Here is a 19,774-nt window from a genome sequence, read left to right as displayed (position 1 = left end):
AGAAAACATTACACACCAAAAAGCATTCAAATACCACATAGTTGTTACACAAAACGTACTTCAGATTTGCTTCTACCAACCAGTGTCTATCACCACTAACAGACTCTAGGCGTAGGCCTATTAAATGCTTCATTAGATCTGACAGTATTTAGCCTATGAACAAGCTAAAGCTGAGATGTTTCAGTATAGCTTAAAGGCCAGTGCAAAAGACATGACTGCCTGAAAAGCTATTTGCCTCAGTGAATAACATCCTCTTTCTTAATAAGAAGCAGAGATTCTTAGTCGGTTTTATTGAAGAATAACAGAATACCTATAAAGCATGTATTCTAATGGCTAATGTTACCCTACTTTATTTGTATTTTACCTAATATGTTATCCTGTGTTATCTCCTTTACTCCATCAAAATAAAACAACAAAAAAACCAAACAAAAACCAAACAAAAAAAAAAAACAACAAAAAAAAACCAACACCCCCCCCCCCCAAAACCCGAATAAAAGAAGAGGCAAGGGAGACAGCTCTTGCTCAACAGTGCTGCAGAAGCCATTAAGACTTCTAGGAAAAGGAACAACAAAGCCTTTGATACAAGGGAACTGAAGCCTGAATTTGAAAGTATGTGCCCACATATGAAACATATTGGCCTAGAGCTAGGGGATTTTCTTAGGAATAATTGTTTGCCTTTTTAAGGTAGGTCATGCAACTGCCTTCACCAAGGCAAACAAGACACTTGATCAGTAATGTGATGAAATTTGTAAGTATACAGCTCTTTTCGACTGGTTAACGAAGAACTTCTGAAGAAAGAGGACAGAACTCAAAAACATTCTTCTTCATGTGAAATTTACTTTCTCCGACTTAATCCATGTAAAAAGCAGTGTATGCTCCAGCTGGAATTCTGTACACAAACAATTTCCTCACATAAAAAGAACAGGAGGAATACAGAGATACTAGACACCAACTGGCAAGTAGTTCATATGCAACAGCTATGACAAAAGACATACCTGAAGCGTTTCACCGCATCTGCTACTTGCTCAGGAGATGTCATCCAATCAACATGATCAACTATTTTTCTAAAATCAAAGCAAACAAGTCTCTCATTAATTTTTAGAACAGGGACAGAAGTACAGCATTTTAAAGAGCACTCTAGGGCAAAGTACAACTTCAGCTTTCTCCAACTCCTTAAGTAGGTTTCATAAACTACACACTAGGAAGGCAAGTGCTGATTCTAAAGATAAAAATCTGAGGTCACTGATCACTCCTAAAGCTAACACATTTTCCTTTTTAAGTAAATATATGATGACTAAGCAGGCTGCAAATTCAATCCTGCATCTCCCATCAGCATTATACAATTGTTCTGCCTGTAAAGGGCTCCTCTTCATGGAGCACTCTTCAAGTTCCGCTTTTGCAAGCAAAAAGACAACTTCATCTCAAATTACATACTTATCTATGCGCTTACTTCAGAATCTTTAACAGGAAATACAGACTGATCATAAACTTTGACCTTCATTCATCAACACACACAGATCAATATCCAAATCTAGGATATTTACAAAAATTATATACATGTCTATCACCACTATCCTAGGATTATTTCCTGGGAAATAATTAAACGTAATTTAAATTTAGTTTTCTAAGAAATAAGACAATAATACAAAAAAGTAAGAAAAACAAACAAACAAAAAAAAAAGAACACGATTTGTTTTTAAACCCCAAAAACCTGACAGGACTGATGAACCTGACTACAACTGATGAACCAGAAGAAGTCATGAGTATCTGGAACAGCTCTAAAGGTAGAAGCAGAATATTTCTGCAGTGAGTAAGCAGCAGCCTGTTATATATTATGGCCTGAAAACAGCAACAACTATTGTTCAAAAAGCCAGCATACTTTTTGAAGCACAGGTCTCAAAATAATTACCTGAAAAAGACCCAGTGCTGCTATTACTATATGGTTGCATCACTACAGGTACCAGAAGAACTGTCTGTATGTTTAAGAGTGATAAAAACATTACAAATATACTTGTGAGGGGTAATAAGTATGGTGAGGAATGTCCTGAAAATGCAGTAAGAAACTACTTCCCACCTGCCAGAAATTAAGCTTTTGATCCATGGCACTAATCCAAAATGGCAATTTAGTGACAATTCTGTTTCTACAAATTTGGGTTTTATTTATATTTTTTTTTTACATTTCATAAGCAACCTATTAGAAAGAAAAGCATGAAAACAGATTTCTAAGCTGAGGGTAAGAAACATTACTTATTTAGCACCACAAATTTGCTTTGCATTTGCATGAATAAGCACATATGAATTACAAAGAACACAGGGGGAGAGAAGAAGGAAGGAAGAACAGACCCCATAATAGTCTTTTCCCTTCCTCCCCTCAATCTTTTAAACTGTGAGAGAAAAAAACATAGCAACTCAGTAAAATTCACATAATTTGACAGTGCCAGTGTATCATTTGTGTCACTGAAGAGATGTAAACAGAAATAGCACAGAAATTAATAAATAGTATGAAAGTATAGTGTAAAACACAAGGCAAGAAGCACAGGCACCATCAATATTAAGTTACATTCACACTCTTTCTGATACATTAAAACTCTTTGGAAGCTCTCTGGCATGTAACAGTTACTGCACTCTGTCTTTCAGTAATACCTTATCTCCGTTTTACACTACATTTCTACTTGGTTTATTGATCCTCTTCAAAGGCAAATGAAAGCAGATCTAAACCACAGTAATTCAGTAATATCAAAAACGATTTATAGACACAGTCCACAGTCTCACGCACATAATCACTCTATATAAGAAAAGCAGTACCTATTAATTGTGTCACCATATGTTGCTCTAATAAGTTGCTGAAGCAGGTTTTTTATATTTCTTCTTAACCACTGATTTCTTTCCTTTAAATCGAAGACTTCATCCATAAGGAGGAGCATCACTCTCAGTGGAATATTGTCATCCACCTAACCACCAAGTAAAAGTATAATTAGTAAACATTTATTTCAGTTCAAGACAGCTACAGTATTAGTAGTTACTTCACAGGTCAAACACTTCAGTATAAGCAGAACAATGACAGAAACACTTTGCTCTATATTTTACTGTAATAGGAAATCTTCCCTAAATCTCCTGTAACATCACTAACAGCAAAGAAAGCTTGAAAATTAAAGATGAACTAGGCTTAAAGCCATTGACTTTTTAAAGTAAGACAGAAATAGTTATTTCACCAAAGCTGAACAGAGTTAGGAGTGAACATGTCCTAAAGGGAGAGTTTGTCCGTGAACTCTCCCTTTGTTAGCTATTCTAATTGCCTAATACGAAAGTCTAGAAGGAGTGTTCTTTGGCATGTTTTTCTTATGGATGCACTGTGCCAAATTCAGAACAATTCCAAAGAACAATGACAATTCATTGCAATGAACTGCCTTTTATTTAGATATCATTCAATTCTGCATGGATATAAGTGATTTTACGCTTTAGATGAAAAGCATCATCATTTTACTATTTAATAGATGATGTGACACAGATTAGCTTACAAAAAACAGCTACGGAAATACTAAAACAGAGGATTCAGTAGCTATGTAGAAGTTTTAAACGATGGATGGCATACATTTGTAGAAACTGTCAATATTTTTTCTTTTTCAAATATTAAAATTTCAGGGAGAATTTACTAAATTCTGTAGTATGAAAGTATTAGATTTTCATCTTAGTTGTTATTAATGCTTTTACTATAGAAGCCACCATAGCAGTTATGCACAGGAAGACAAACTGGAATGCTTTGATGTGACCAAAAACCCAAAAAGTGAAGGGCAGAACAGGTGCAGATTTATGACCATAGCAAATTGCATATAATCACTGGTAATCTCAGGGCCTTTCTGTCCTCCTTAGAGATAAAAGGTTTTTACCAATTGTTTTCACATATAAGATCAATGTTTCAATCAAAACAATAGCAAAATACCATAGCTTATGATAGCATCAAAAGCTTAAACTTCACTTTCAAGTTTCTAATATTACTACTTTATACAATTTAGGTATCCACATACTAAGCTTATTATTTAGGAAAACATTCCGAAGATGTTTTCCACAACATATCAAACACTACTCCTGATCAATTAAATAAATGCTTTGTAATAGGTCACATCAGAAATCAGAATCTGTAAAATACCAACTGAAATGATGCTAAATCTGGTACCATACTAACTTTGAACATACAGATATTGGAGAGAGGAGTGGAAAAAAGAAAAATTCAAAACCAAAACCCCACCCACAAAACACAGAAGTTGTAGCATGAGCAATCTAAGTTCTCACTGCTGTGCAAACCATTTTAGTACTAAGAAAGACGGTAATTTTAGAAGGAAGCATTTTTTTTAAACAGTTTGGAACTGTTTGTAAGTGCCTAGTATATTATCAGAAAACAATAAATATGTAGCTTAATACAGAATAAGAACACATTTTTTTGGTTTTAAAGGAGTCAACTGAAAGGAAGAATGTCAGACTCACATTGTCATCAATTGGTGCTGCAACACGGCAATGGTCAGGATCTGAATAGGTTTTCTGGATCAAAGGAGGCACCTACAATGAAAAAATGTAATGCTTATAAAGGAAATAATATTTCATAATACCAATAAATCAGACCAATTTTTTGCAACCTGCCAAAAGTCAGTTGCATACTACTGCAGATAACCACACAGTAGTCCTTTCATCCTCTGCAAATCAAGCCTGTAGGTATTCTCATACAGTTATCCAAGTTACCAACACCTTTAAGACTATCCCCTTGCATTCTCTCAAATGCCTAACGCTTCAACTGGAAAATATCTAGACATTCGTATATGTGTCTGATATTTCTTCTCATATTTCCCCTTTATCTGAAGTCCTGCCTAGCCAGACACTTCCCAGTGAGTATAATTGCAGATATATTGTTAGTCACACACCAGAAACGTTACCAGGAAAGAGAAAGTCCAGAGCCACTCATTTTTTATTGTACAAGCAATTAAGAAAAACCCTAACTCCTCTCCCCCTGCCCCAACCAAACAAAAACAATCAAAAAAACCAAACCCAGAAACCCTCCCCAACACCACCACGGATTAATTATTCCCTTTCATGGTTTAAGGGTTCTCATTTTGGTTGCTGTCCTACATCTGCCACATGTAACTGCTTTGGAAACACAAAACAGAACAATCCCTGACCACCAACCTTACAGCTACACATAGAAAGTGAAGGAATGGAAGGTAAGATGGACATGTTAGGATTATTATTACTTTCATAGGACTTATAAATAGGATGCCATGCTACCATTCCCCACCTGTAAGGTATTATATTTTAGGAAGATGAGAGAAAAATGGCAGGAAAGACAGAAAGAAAATTTAATTAAAAAACAGAATTCAGCAAGGAACAAGCAGAAAAGAGGCTACCTTAAGTTTCAAAATATAGTTGTTGGGTTTTTTTTTCTAAAGAAAGCAGCAGATGCAGCAAGCTAGCTTTATGAGAATGGTTGCTAAAAAAAAAATTTCATCAAGAGGCTGCACTGAATTAAGTAAAAAAGTATTGCTCTAACAGTCTGCAGATGCTATCTTAATATATGTTACTTAATAGCAATGAGAACTCCGTGTTTGTAGTATAACTGCTGAACCTTATTGAAAGGGTATAAGTATAAAACAAACTTCTGTCTAATGACTTGACTCATTATGGTATACGTAAGTTTCAGTGAGTCAGTAGCTAATCTCCTATTAATTTACTACTATGTATTAACTACCAAATATTTTCTTACCTTGAAAAATGATTGCTTTATGTCTTGTCCCAATCTCTCTGACATTTTACCCATGTTGTCTGACATTTTAGTCATTCCCTCTGCCAGGCTGTCAGGGAGAGACTTGACTGCATTTGATACATTTCTCATAGAGTTACGCAGTGGGTTTACAAATGTGTCCATCTGAAGAGGAAGATGTTTAACCAGAATTGTATAATCTATGAGGACACCAGTGTATTAATACACTATGAGAAGTATCACACTGTTCCAGAGAACGATAATATAAAGAACAACTCAAACTGCATAACTGCATTACAGAAGGTAGAATAAACCTTTTGCTTCACTTTCATTTATATTTCTCACTCCTTATATCCCTACTGTAGCTATTTACATCTTTCAACACTACTATTCTCTGAGTCCCATTTCCAATCCCTCAGCTTCTTAGCTTGAACTTATTTTCCTTTTCTTCTCCATTCAATGCCATTTCTCCCTTCCAAGCTTCCTACTTCCAGATGTTTCACTTCTGCTTTCAACTCTTTATCTCTGACACATGCCTCTTTCAAACAGCACTGGAGTAATATTCTTTAATATCATGGCAAGTATAATTAAAAACAAAGTAGTTTCATAGGAGCTGTTACAATTTTTTTTTTTCAGTATATACTCTACATTCAGTTCAAACAGAGGCACAAATACTAGTGTGATGCCTTTAAAAAGTTATGAAGAACCTGATACGCTGGAAATCAAATCCTAATCAGTCATTACATAAACCTTAATAACTGTTTCACGCTTAAGCAATTAAGGCATATAGGTAGAACAACTTCAAGTGACAACGGAATTGCAGATGCTTTTTGTATCAAAACCACCAGAAGTTTAGAAATAGCTATCTTTGCAAAGCAGATGCCCACACAAACTGGTCAACTGAACAAGGAATCACTTGTCTGCTGAGAGTTCTAGTGGCTTAACAAAAAAGATGCACAGCTCAGAGCTCCAAATTCAATCAATGACTTTGAATGGTTACAACAACTAAATACATAATGTGCTTTTGAAGGGAAATGCATTTCATCTTTTGAGCTGACGAGTGGAGAGCATGGTAACAGCAGCAAATACAGAGTAAAGAACTGGAAAAAAGAAATCAGAGAGAACGAGACTATGGAAAATAAACAAAACACAACACAGATGTCTGACAAAGTAACTTTTAAAGTAGTTTTGGTGCAATACACTGTCCGATTTGAAAAATTTATTTCCTTGTCATACAAATAAATTTACATGCTATAAAACTGGCAAATATTTGGTTCCACAGGTCCTCAGATACTTTGCCACTCAAGGTATTAAAGCAACTCACTTGCAAGTTGTTTTGAAAAACACTATACAGTTGTTCAATCCCAGTTCTCATCTCTGTTTAAATCAATCATTGCACACTAATGAATGTTCTGAAATTCTGTTTAGTCTTACCTTCCTTGCAAAATCCCCCTTCCCTTTGCTGTAGGCTTTATTCTCCAGGAAGTCATACACATAGTGGGCTAAAGCTGGAGAAGCTTTCATCATTTCTGGATTTAACAAGAGCTGAGTAAAATATTAAAATGCTTTTTAATAAATAATGAAAAAGGCCAGACCATTCAGCTTGGTAAAAGTACCATGCACAAACACACTGCATCTTGCTATGCATTTTCTCTTTCATTCTCTAAATTTTATTACAACATCACACTGTTATCAAGATGGAAACAGTGCTTCTTACTAATTCCCATAATTTTGATAGTATGCTAATTATAGTATCTCACAAAAAAAAATGCACATATTTATGACCACTCAAACTGCTTCTAAAACAAGCAAACAAAAAGTTTGAAAAAAACCTGCTATTAAAAATAGGGCACATCTCAAAAGAAAAAATATATGCACTCTAAACAGAACAATCAGATTTCACAATGCTTTATTCTTCTTCATTATTTACTGTTAACATGTGCATCGAGTTGGCCAACATATTCTAGTTCTAAATGACCTGACTTCATAAGGACTTTCCGGTAACTGGATTGCTTTTGCTCTGCTAATGCAGGCCTTATCTGAATGGAGAAGCTGGGTGGTTTGCTACGCTGCTGGATTGGGTGCCACACCAATCCTTATGCAACAGCACAAGCAAAGTAACCACAAACACAAGTGTAATGGAAGAAAGTTAATTGTATAGGCCTCAAAACCAGCACAGGTGGATCTCACCAGCTCAGGAGTTGTGACAGAACTGGCTGAGAATAACAAAGAGGAAAAAAAACCCTGAAACAGAAAAAAAAAAAAACCAAAAAAAACCCAAAACACCATCACCAAAAACACACCACACAAACAAAACACACTACCATATTTTCTACCTCAGAAAAAAAGAATTCCAACCAAGAAAACCAAAGACCCCTAATAGCTTACCTGCAAATATGCATTTAAATCTTTTTTCCTCTTTTCCAAGAATTCTCTGTCCATATTGTTAAATGTTTTTTTGCCGGGAAGTTTCAGTATATTTGCAAGGTTTTCAAACTAGAAAAAGAAGATTTTTTTTTTTTCTGTTTTCAAAAGTTTCATATCACCACATAGGCTCAGAAATTACAGGGTTCACTACATTGACCTTTTCTCATCTGACAAATAATTTCTGCACCAAGCCCGGAATTCGGACTCCTTGAAAAAGCCAAAACGAGCAGCAAGCCATCAAGAACAAAGGCACAAAACTTCTCAGGAGACTGTCAAGGGCAAAATTTAATTTCTGGACACAGATGTGATACTCATTTTTTAAATACAGGCTAGCATAATGTGCAAAAAGTTTAGTATCAAGATTCATTGTTAAAGTTAATAGGGTTATGAGACTACATCAAGAGAACCGGTAAATCCTTCTAAAACATTTCTCTTCCTCTCTTGATCATACCTACTAAGGAAATGATTACGCTTTTATTCCTAGAACTCATGACAGCACCCAGTTTATGCATACATTATCATACCATGCTTGTTACCTGGGGAAAAGGCACGGGTGACAGCGTAACAAGTGACTGGCACTGGTTGAAATGTATTCCAGTTTTACAGATAGAATTTGTGTTCCAGAGAAGCAGCTAGGAAACAAGAGGCCCTAGCACTTAAGAAGGTTGAACGTATTTGCTACAGTGCACAAAAATAAAAAAGTGACAATAATAAAACTTTAAGAATCAGGATTATTCACATATAGAATCACAAAACAGAATCATAAAAAGGTTAGGGCTGGAAAGGATCAACCCTTCCTGCCATGGGCAGGGACACCTCACACTAAACCATATCACTCAAGGCCTCATCCAACCTGGTCTTGAACACTGCCAGGGATGGAGCATTCACAACCTCCCTGGGCAACCCATTCCAGTGCCTCACCACCCTAACAGGAAAGAATTTCCTCCTCATATCCAATCTAAACTTCCCCTGTTTAAGTTTGAACCCCTTACCCCTTGTCCTGTCACTACAGTCCCTAATGAAGAGTCCCTCCCCAGCATTCCTATAGGCCCCCTTCAGATACTGGAAGGCTGCTATGAGGTCTCCACGCAGCCTTCTCTTCTCCAGGCTCAACAGCCCCAACTTTCTCAGCCTATCTTCAAACAGGAGGTGCTCCAGTCCCCTGATCATCCTCCTGGCCCTCCTCTGCACTTGTTCCAACAGTTCCATGTCCTTTTTATGTTGAGGACACCAGAACTGCACACAATACTCCAAGTGAGGTCTCACGAGAGCAGAGTAGAGGGGCAGGATCACCTCCTTCAACCTGCTGGTCACGCTCCTGTTAATGTAGCCCAAGATACAGTTGGCTTTCTGGGCTGCAATCACACACTGAAGCCGGCTCATGTTCATTTTCTCATCAACCAACACCCCCAAGTCCCTCTCCACAGGGCTGCTCTGAATCTCTTCTCTGCCCAACCTGTAACTGTGCCTAGATTGCCCTGACCCAGGTGTAGCACCTTGCACTTGGCATGGTTAAACTTCATAAGGTTGGCATCAGCCCACCTCACAAGTGTGTCAAGGTCCCTCTGGATGGCATTCCTTCCCTCAAGGGTATCAACCAAACCACACAGCTTGGTGTCATCAGCAAACTTGCTGAGGGCACACTCAATCCCACTGTCCATGTCACTGACAAAGATGTTGAACAAGACCGGTCCCAACACCAATCTCTGCGGGACACCACTCGTTACTGGTCTCCAGCTGAACACTGAGCCACTGATCACAACTCTTTGTGTGCAGCCATCCAGCCAGTTCTTTATCCACTAAGTGGTCCACCTATGAAATTGATATCTCTCCAATTTAGAGACGTGTGGGACAGTGTCGAATGCTTTGCACAAGTCCAGGTAGATGACATCAACTGCTCTACCCCTGTCCATCAGTTCCATAGCCCCATCATAGAAGGCCACCAAATTGGTCAGGTAGGGTTTCCCCTTAGTGAAACCATGCTGGCTGTCACCAAGCACCTTGTTGATTTTCATGTGCCTTAGCATGCCTTCCAGGAGAATCTGCTCCAAGATTTTGCCAGGCACAGAGGTGAGACTGACTGCTCTGTAATTCCCCGGGTCATCCATTTTCTCCTTCTTGAAAATGGGGGTTATATTTCCCTTTTTCCAGGTGTCGGGAACTTCACCTGACTGCCATGATTTCTCAAATATGATGGCCAGCAGCTTAGCAGCTTCATTCGCCAGCTCCTTCAGGACCCACGGATGGATTTCATCAGGTCCCATGGACTTCTGTAAGTTCAGGTTTTTAAGATGGTCTCAAACCAGATCCTCTCCTACAGTGGGTCTAAGGTCTTTCTCACAGTCCCTGTGTCTGCCCTCCAAGACTTGGGTGGTGTGATCACAGCATTTGACAGTGAAGACTGAGGCAAAGAAGTCATTAAGAATCAAGTCTTTGTGTAAATAATAAATAATAATTTGAAGGTGGTAAAGAGAGAGAGGTATAGTATCCAGGCCTTAAGAAAAAAAAACTGGAAAATGTTCTTATCCTTTTCTCCCTAGGGAAGCCCACAAAATTACAAATTTAAGGAGCGATTTAATTCAGTCCCTGCAAGCTGTGTTTGTGCAAAAACAGCATTAAACTTTGGAAGTTCACAAAGCTCTTGTAACATTTATGGCCTGTAGGAAGCACCAAGGAATAAATTTCTAACTTTAGAAACAAATAGGTCATGTGGGGAAATAACAGAACAGAAAACAGTCTAGTTTTTATTTGGATACTTGTAGTTTAACGGAAACAATGTAAGCAGAGAAAAGCATCTCTTTTAAATAGAGATTGCTACTCCAAATGATTTTTATTACATTACTGACTTAAAAAAATTGATGTGAATGTCTTCAGTACTTTAAGGAACAAAAAGCTCATACAGATACTATACACAGCTAACTTCAATTCCATTTTGGATCAAGTACCTATTTTCTCTGAAAAAAAAAACAAACAATAATCTCTGCCCTACTTGTTAATTTTAAATTAAAAAATCCAAACCTTTACCCTTAATATGTCACCATAATGTCTCAGACACGCACACAAGAAAGGGTGTTCAGTGTATCAGTGACATTTCTGTGCCTATAAACTCAGCAGAAATGTCTATTTTATTCTTGCAACAGAGCAAAATTGTTAGGAGTTTCCAAGATGTCACAATGTAGCACAGGAATTTCTTTACTTTTTTCAATTTTTGTGTTCTAGGATAGCATCTAAATTTTCTGTAAATTCAAAGAAATCAGATTTAGCAACAAAAAAAATCTGAGCTTTTATATTTTGAAAAATTTTGCTTCTGACATATTTTCTAGTAATTTCTTGGTAGACCATTTTTAAATAACTGCCCCACATCAGCAGAACATTCACTCACTATAAGATCTAGGAAGGCATAATTGGCCATTTGATGAAGAGTACAAAAACTGGTATTTCGAATTTAGTGATAGCACACTAACATAATCAGAAATGCAAAGCAGACTTCGCTTATAATACAAATATTCAACAGAATGTACGCTTTTTTCAATAAAGTCTTTTCTATTTTTACTTCTGTTGTGATTTCATAATGCTAGCTTACCTGCACAGAATTTGTTCTCTATGCCTCTCTATGAATAACACAGTAAAGGGACATAATCCAACAATTCTGACTAGTTCAAAGATTATGCAGTCAAATCTGACTTCTCCAAAGGCTGGGTATAAAAGCATTTCACCCTCCTCTTTCAAAAGCACTGCTTTTTTTAACACTTTTTCATATCATCAGGTTTACTTTGTACCAGCTGGTGCATTTCAAGTCTCTATTTTTTTCCTTCTTTCATTTTAGGAGAGTTAAAGAGTCTAAGAATACAACTGCAGCAATAAAAGGCAGATATGTCTAGCAGTACACTGAGCTGTCAACAGCTGTCCCTTTTGAGACCCCACCAATCCTTAGCATTTCACTTAAAACCTAAATACCTATTTCCCAAGCTCAGTTTTTATTTCTTAATCTCTGTGACAAACATATCAAATGAAATACCTAACTGCTGAGGGAAGGAAGATATTTTAAGTTCCATTTTCTTTTGTTAAAGCAATTATATAGCCATCAGGTACTAAACTATATAAACATGCACCTGTAAAATGCTCAGTACAAATAATATATGATATAATCAGTAAAAAAGGTAAGCTTTAATGGAAAAAAATGTAATGCTTTCACTCCACATCTTAAGTCACTTTGAGAAAGCCAATACTCATGCCATGCCATCCCACAGAAAAAGTACCTTTCAAAGAAACCTTGAAAGAATTTATGAGATTAACTACCTGCTCAGTGATCCTCATGTGAAAGTCATGGAAGTCACTGTAGCGTCGATATGTCTTCCATGTCTCTTCGCTGTTTGGATTTCTCCGATGGACTGTGATAGCATACAGTGCGTATGTTTTGCCATGGTCATTGCACACTCCTGCCACAGCATATGGGTCAGAGTCAGCATAGACTAGTAGTTTAAAAACAAAAAACAAAAAAGGAACAAACAGAAAGAAGGAAGACGGAAGGACACAAATGTGAAGTGAAAGAATGTCTGGAATGACAGACTTGAAAGACAAAAATGGACATGCAAGCAGAAGAGCAAGCCATCCCTTTATGCAAAACACCGTATAAGAGATACCTTCCAGAAACTTATTATGTAAACTTAAATAGAGAGATTAAGTAGCTTTATACAAGTTTCACTCTCATGCAAAACAAAAGAATAGAAAGGACTGGAGCTCCTCCCATATGAAGATAGGCTGAGAAAGCTGGGGCTGTTCAGCCTGGAGAAGAGAAGGCTGCGTGGAGACCTCATAGCAGCCTTCCAGTATCTGAAGGGGGGCTATAGGAATGCTGGGGAGGGACTCTTCATTAGGGACTGTAGTGATAGGACAAGGGGTAACGGGTTAAAACTTAAACAGGGGAAGTTTAGATTGGATATGAGGAGGAAATTCTTTCCTGTTAGGGTGGTGAGGCACTGGAATGGGTTGCCCAGGGAGGTCGTGAATGCTCCATCCCTGGCAGTGTTCAAGGCTAGGTTGGACAAAGCCTTGGATGAGATGGCTTAGTGTGAGGTGTCCCTGCCCATGGCAGGGGGGTTGAACTTGATGATCTTAAGGTCCTTTCCAACCCTAACTATTCTATGATTCTATGATTTTAACTTTTAGGAATAGTGAATATATCATTTAAAAATAATTTTAACCTGAAGAATTCAAGATACGGAAGAAAGACAGCTGTGAAATCAAAAGAAATTCCACTTTGCAAAGTACTCTAATTATATTGCAAATGTTTGCCCATCAAAAGAAAACCAAACTAAATCTACAAATACAAGACAGCTCTTTCAAGCTGTAAGCATCTGACTTTATTAACAGCAGAAGTTTATCAACTGCAAGATAAAAAAAATCCTCTTCCGCCTGCATTTAAGTCAACAGAAACTACATACACACACATACGCATGCTTTCTCTGTGTGTGTACATATATATATAATGTATTCTCTGTGTGTACATGCACATGCATGCACAAATTTTTATTGAGAAGTCAGTTTATAAATGGAAAGAACACAGCTATCTTAAAGAGAAGCAAGCATCTTTTTTTCTCCATTGAATATTTAAACTCTCATTGGCATTCCTCCATCATGGAATTCTTCCAGCATAGAATTTGTTTCAAAAACTTTCATTTAATCTACAGAATAACCTAGAACCAATATTGTTTACTCTGCACATCATTTAAATTGATAATATGTTGTACCTCTAAGTACTGAGCCAATGCCCAGCAACCATGACTTTCCAGTGGCTAGATGAAATACATTTTAATCAAGTTCTGTGGATATTTCAAGGCCCCCCACACTCCATAAAATACACTTCCTGATAAATCATCAGCTCCAACGTCCAGCCTTGACTTTTCTCAAGTATAATGACAAGGTCTAGGCAGCCAAGGAGCAGCTCCAGTTTAGAAGCAGCTGCTGACAAGGCAAGAATTACTCACTAGCAAGGTGCACAGTGGGCATGGAGCAGCTTTTCTTTGCCATCTACCCTCTAGAAGAAGGTTGAGTGCTGAATCCCAAGAGAAAAGAGCAAGCAGTCAGGCTGCTGCCAAAAGACTGCCCAGGAAATGGAGCCAGAAAATCCCAGCCTCATATATGCTGAGCAAGCCCTATACTCTAAAACCCACACTGACTGCTCTATTGTGCAGTCACCAGACCACATCTCAGGGGCATTGCTAAGTTGCACCTTCGGGACAAGAATGGCAGAGAAAGAAATTGTCCCCACCACCCCTTGTGTCACAACCTCTTAATCAGCATTTATTTTGCAACACAAGATGAATCCTCAAAGATTATGGTGAAGATTTTGTATACACCCCACAAGCACAGTAAAGGGTAGTAAGGGAAGAGGAATGGCAGAAGAAAGGAGCCTGTACACAGGTGCAAGATACACCTATTGCCTGTAGCATTCGGAAAGCAGGTACTCATATTTCTTGTTCAAACATGAGGTGAAGAGGAAGAACATGTCCTGTACATACCCCTGGTTCAACCGGAATATTACAGATTCACAGATTCAAGCTAACAGTTATCAATACACACTGCCATTAAGATTACTTCTAGTAAGAGAAGTAAACAGTCAAGAAATATTATTGTGTAACTAGAAAAACAAAAATGGCTTTCAGAATTTATCCTTTAAATCATTGTTAAAATAAATGCCACTTAATATTAGGTTTAATGAATGATTCTCCACATATAGGAAAAATAATATTACCATAAACATAAAAAATTAATCACATTTTAAGTACAGGTATATAGTCTATGACCTACAGCACCAATTCTATAAGGATTTTTATTACACGGACTTCATAGAAAATATTAATTCAAATGTTTTATGAGGCTAAAAAAATTAAAGGATTACGATTCCAAGGGCCTGTAATATTAAAAAACGTAAAACAAATGGCAGAAACCAAGTAAGGTTTCTTTATATAAGTGAATAACAGATTCACTTACCAGTATCTGAGATGTATGCATGAAGTTGAACCGTCTCATCAGAAGGGACATTTGAAAGGTCATCTAAGGACTGTGGGGTGGGGGACAGAGAGGAAAAGGAAGAAATAGGCAAGACAGAGTAAGATCACAGATACATCTCATTTGAGAGAGGCTTTTTGATAGGTCCATTTAATTTTCAAGTTTTCAGTTCACTACACTAATAGAATAGCTTAATGCACTGTAACAATGTAAGTGTTTGTATTGCCTGGTTACTAAAGCCTTTCTTCTACTTAAGAGTGTAGAGCCCTTCATTTCCCCTTCCAGTTTCACAATTTTCTGACCACTCTAACATTTGCCACTTTCACTTGATACCTCAACTCTAATAGAAGTACAGCTTCAAATAGTCTTTTACCGTGTATGAGAAAAACCCCAAAGCAAACAATGTAACCCAGACCACTGCAGTTACAGATGTTGTATAACAGATCTTTTGGGTTTATCTTTATACACTTTTGTTTTCTTTTAATTAAGTGACAGCACTACACAAAAGTTACAGTGCACTAAAACCATTCAGATTTCTCTTCTGCATGCAAAAAAAAATCCAGCTTTTCTCAAACGTTTTCCCTCATAAAAAATGAACAGGTACATCTTCAGCTGGCTAATGCCCTGACTCCCTGTTCAGTAACTGTTGGGACCAAAAGAAGCTCAATGGGTCTTTTAGAGTAGCTTTGCTATTATTTCAAACTAATACATCTGACTACTAAGATTTAACGTGATAAAGCTCTGCAAGATTATTGGGTGAAAAACTTATGTCAAATTAAAACTTCAATAGGCATTAATCAAGTTTCTAAACTCCTGCTGCCTTAAATCTTACAGAATTGCAATCAAATGATAGGTTGGACTTGAAAGCAAATTATTTATAAAGACTCTGCTCTTGCTCATTCTTCATCTGAATCTTTATCATCCCCATGACATCCCAACATAATACTCCGCTCCTTCCTTTTCAAGCTGTCTGGAGGGAACAGCTCTTCTCTGCCTCAACCACTCAGTCTCTGCTAAACATCCACTATAGAAGGCAAAGAAAATATATTTCTGCTATAAAGTTCAGACACTAAATAAATGGTGTCATTAAAAAGGGCTGAAACCATTAACTATGCTTTAACATATTCTGCAGTAAGAAGTCTCCTAAGTATCTCATGATACAACTCACTACCATTACTCCCGTGGCAAGGCATTATACAGCAACAGTTAATATGGGTAAATGAAATGGTTGAAGCTTGAGCAGATAGCACAACAGACAGTTTCTATTTAATATGACCTAATATCTTTGACATTTGGTATACTCACAGGAACACAAGTTAATTAAAAAGCAAAACTGTCACACAACTCCATCTTATTTAACACACTGTCATTAGCTAAAAGTACAGAAATTCCCTGACCTTTGAAGTCACCTTTCCAAGGTCTATTTTTCTTCATATAACTAACTAACACAAGGGAGCTAAACTATGTGTATAGAAATTTGTTCTTGACATGGAATTCAGCCAGGAAAAACTAATCTACCCGTATTCAAACACCTGTAAAAGCACTAAAAACCATAGACAATATGGCCTACAGAAAGCAAAAGCTCTTCAGCATAAATAAAGGATTATGCATTTCTGCTAGAATGCTCTTCATTCTTAATGCAAATAATAAATGTACTATTCTGCAAACATACATTCATGACAAAGAAAACCCCAAACAAACAAAAAAAAAAAAGAAAATCAAGGCCTTAAACTGTAACATGCAATTATCTATTTGCATTGCAACAGTGCTTGATAAAGGTTTTAAGACTTTACAGCTTGGTTTGGAAAGGCCATATGAAACTCAGCGGCAGATAACCACCAGCTAAAGCAGCTACTGCAATGACCAAACCCCATCCATAAAACATGACTTTCATGTCAGAACATTCTTGAAAAAGTACTTGAGACATCTGAAAGATCTTTTTAAAAGCCAAGTCAATTAAAAGAATCTCTCGTGAAATACCAGAGTTGCATGCCAATTTATAAAAAATATGGCTAAATTATGTCTGCATTCTGTATTCAACAGGAGTTTATGTAAATTGTATCAGCTGAATACCTCCCCTTTTCTTTGTATTTCAAAATATAAACAGAGGAAAAGAACAGAAAAAAATCCCAGCTTCAAAAAACAAAAATTATAAACAAACCCCACAACCCACAGGGAAACACGTTTACATTTATGTTAAATGTGTTCCTTTACAAAATAAACTCTCTTCCTCTGCATGCAAGCATGACCTAACCAATGCAACTGGAACTGCTAGAGAGCTACAGTATCTTCCAAAAATGAATTGGGAGCGCTTGTGAATCACATAAGCCAGGAAATTGTATGCAGATTGCAAATCTTCCTAAAACTGAAAGATTTGGAAAAATACTCTCATATGCCCAGCTGAGATTTTTGTACCTTATAGCTCAGCTACATGTAACCTGAAAAACCAAAGGGAGGAAATACATCAAAATTTTCACGATTTTTTTCCTTTTTAAATAGCTGTCGTTTGATTTCTGGTTTAAAACATTTTGAATCTAGTGAGATCTATGTGGAACAGGTTATTTGGAAAAAAGCTGGTAGAATTATACAGTTCTCTTTATACTTATCCAACCGGTGGTAAATGCAGAAGCATATTCAAATTTTAAGTTCATTCAGGTAACAAAGATTCTGACAAACTGACTCAGCCAAGAATTGCTAAAAATCAAAAAAAAACAAAGCAAACCAAAAAACAACCAAACCAAGAACTGAACATCAAAAAGGTCAGATTAGAAAATGCCTCATTTTACAGTTTATTTGAATTTTATCCATCAAGATCTCAATTTCAAAGAATTTTTTTTCACCTGACTTCAAATTTATGTCTATTAAAAAAAGGCAGGAATAAGAAAATATGCTTTGTATAAATTAAATATAGATTATTACACATTGTTTCTGTGAGAAACAATACAAAAGTTCATTAAGAAAGGAAAGTACAAAAGGGACAGTTTTATCTTGCAGATTGATACCTTACATGTGTTTCAATTCAAGAACTTTTTCAGAAATTAAGCTGCAGTGAAGTAAAACCTCTAATATACATAATTTAAGCTATTTTAATAATAATTTTCCTACTATTGGGGGTGAAAAAAGCTAATCATTAAAAAATCATAAAAATCCAAACACTTACCAGATTTATGCTGCCAGTAGGAGACCCATTAAATGATTCTGTGAGCAGTGAGGAAGTAGAAAGAAAAAAAAAGAGGTTAGAAGATTTTCTCCAATGTTGGGCCACATACAAGAAATAAAAATGCAAAAAACATTATGGCAAATAGTGGACAACTGAATTTGCACAAAATGTCAAGATTTCAGTAAAGACGCATAAAGGAAATGCATGTAAGTTTATACAGCTACAGATATGAAATAAATACTAAGGAGAATATTCCTTTTAACTTTATAGCACCACATGAAATTGCTTCACTGAGGAATCAGTTGAATACTTAAAGAATTTCCATTACATTTGTACTTCAGGTAATCAGAAGAATTATTTTAATTGCTTTGAAAAGCCCCATCTCCTAAGTACTTTCAATTTCTATTTCCAGATGAAGAATATGAATATAGTTATGTATCAGAACAACCCAATATGTTAAAAGAACCTCAAACATTTCTGAAAAAAAAAAAAAAAAGAGTTGCACATTTACTTTAGCACCATACTTACTACCAAAGATTAAAAAAAAAATAATGTGATAATAATAAAGTTACTACAGAAAAAAAAATATTTACAAAAGCAGCACGAGAAGGAAACATGAATTTAAACATTAATTTAAAAATCAGATGTGATACTACATGAACTTCTTCTCAAAAGCAGTGTGGATAACTTCCTGATTTTCATTTTAAAGCATAAAAAAATGGTCCAATGAAATCCCTCTTAAAGATATACAGCTTACCTCCTTCACCGTCATCTGACCCTCTGAAACTAGGATCCTTCAGCATATCCAGCTCAGCTAACATGCGCACATACAACACATTCTGTTTGAACGAAGGGTAGAATCTTTCATCTCGCAGCATCAATTCATACACCTGATTAAACGTAAAAAGTATTTCTAAGGTCAGCTTTTTTATTTCTATCAGGCAAGCTTTCCTAAGTTCTGCTTGAACAACTTCTATGCATTCTGTGTGTCTGGGGTTTCCTTTAAAACTCTAATGCAAGTCTGTGAAATTTCAATTCAGGCTTACACGTAACCGAAAGGTTATGAAAACTAACTGTGCTAGAAGTATAAAACAGTCTCTGAAAATATTTAACTAGTAAGACATGCACAGATAGGAAGTGCAACAGTACATGAACTTTAAATGCTTCCTTCCTCTCTTCTTAACCTTTCCAATTGCACTGTAAACATATTTGGCCTTTACCCACTTCAGAATAGGTTCTCTCCGAGTCCTTCTTTGTTGATAAACTATAAATGTAGACCTGCAAACACTTAGAGGGACAAGGTGAGGAGAGGGAGAGGAAGAGAGGGAAGGCACTGCATACTACTTTCCTGAAAATCTCCAGTTCAGCCAATACAGTATAATCCTACCCCACAAAAGGGTTAAGAGTTCCTATGAAATTCAGGATAAATA

The 19,774-nt window shown here is 36.5% G+C and overlaps 1 protein-coding gene across 10 annotated transcripts in view; it reads right to left on the bottom strand.

Annotated features, from left to right (window-relative positions):
• SNX13 (sorting nexin 13) overlaps positions 1-19,774 on the bottom strand; it is a 66,334-nt gene that overhangs the window by 4,388 nt on the left and 42,172 nt on the right. For 4 of the 10 annotated variants that reach the window (XR_009746196.1, XM_061469210.1, XM_061469211.1 and 1 more), the window contains 10 exons: positions 19,102-19,234; positions 18,345-18,382; positions 15,167-15,236; positions 12,473-12,645; positions 8,135-8,242; positions 7,181-7,291; positions 5,750-5,911; positions 4,483-4,554; positions 2,806-2,951; positions 996-1,064 (listed from right to left, as the gene is read on the bottom strand). Coding sequence is in view for 6 of the 10 variants with exons in the window: in XM_061469210.1 (XP_061325194.1) it covers positions 996-1,064; positions 2,806-2,951; positions 4,483-4,554; positions 5,750-5,911; positions 7,181-7,291; positions 8,135-8,242; positions 12,473-12,645; positions 15,167-15,236; positions 18,345-18,382; positions 19,102-19,234 (1,082 nt within the window). In the remaining 4 variants the exon portion in view is untranslated. The remainder of the gene's footprint in view (positions 1-995; positions 1,065-2,805; positions 2,952-4,482; positions 4,555-5,749; positions 5,912-7,180; positions 7,292-8,134; positions 8,243-12,472; positions 12,646-15,166; positions 15,237-18,344; positions 18,383-19,101; positions 19,235-19,774) is intronic. The other 6 variants (XR_009746198.1, XR_009746197.1, XM_061469212.1 and 3 more) reach the window with 5 other exon arrangements.

The sequence above is a fragment of the Pezoporus flaviventris genome, unplaced genomic scaffold (assembly GCF_033815535.1).
Source record: "Pezoporus flaviventris isolate CSIRO_AGI_PZ_B2104156 unplaced genomic scaffold, CSIRO_AGI_Pfla_v1 ptg000055l, whole genome shotgun sequence".
Lineage (NCBI taxonomy): Eukaryota > Metazoa > Chordata > Aves > Psittaciformes > Psittacidae > Pezoporus > Pezoporus flaviventris.
This window is presented reverse-complemented; position numbering and strand designations above follow the sequence as displayed.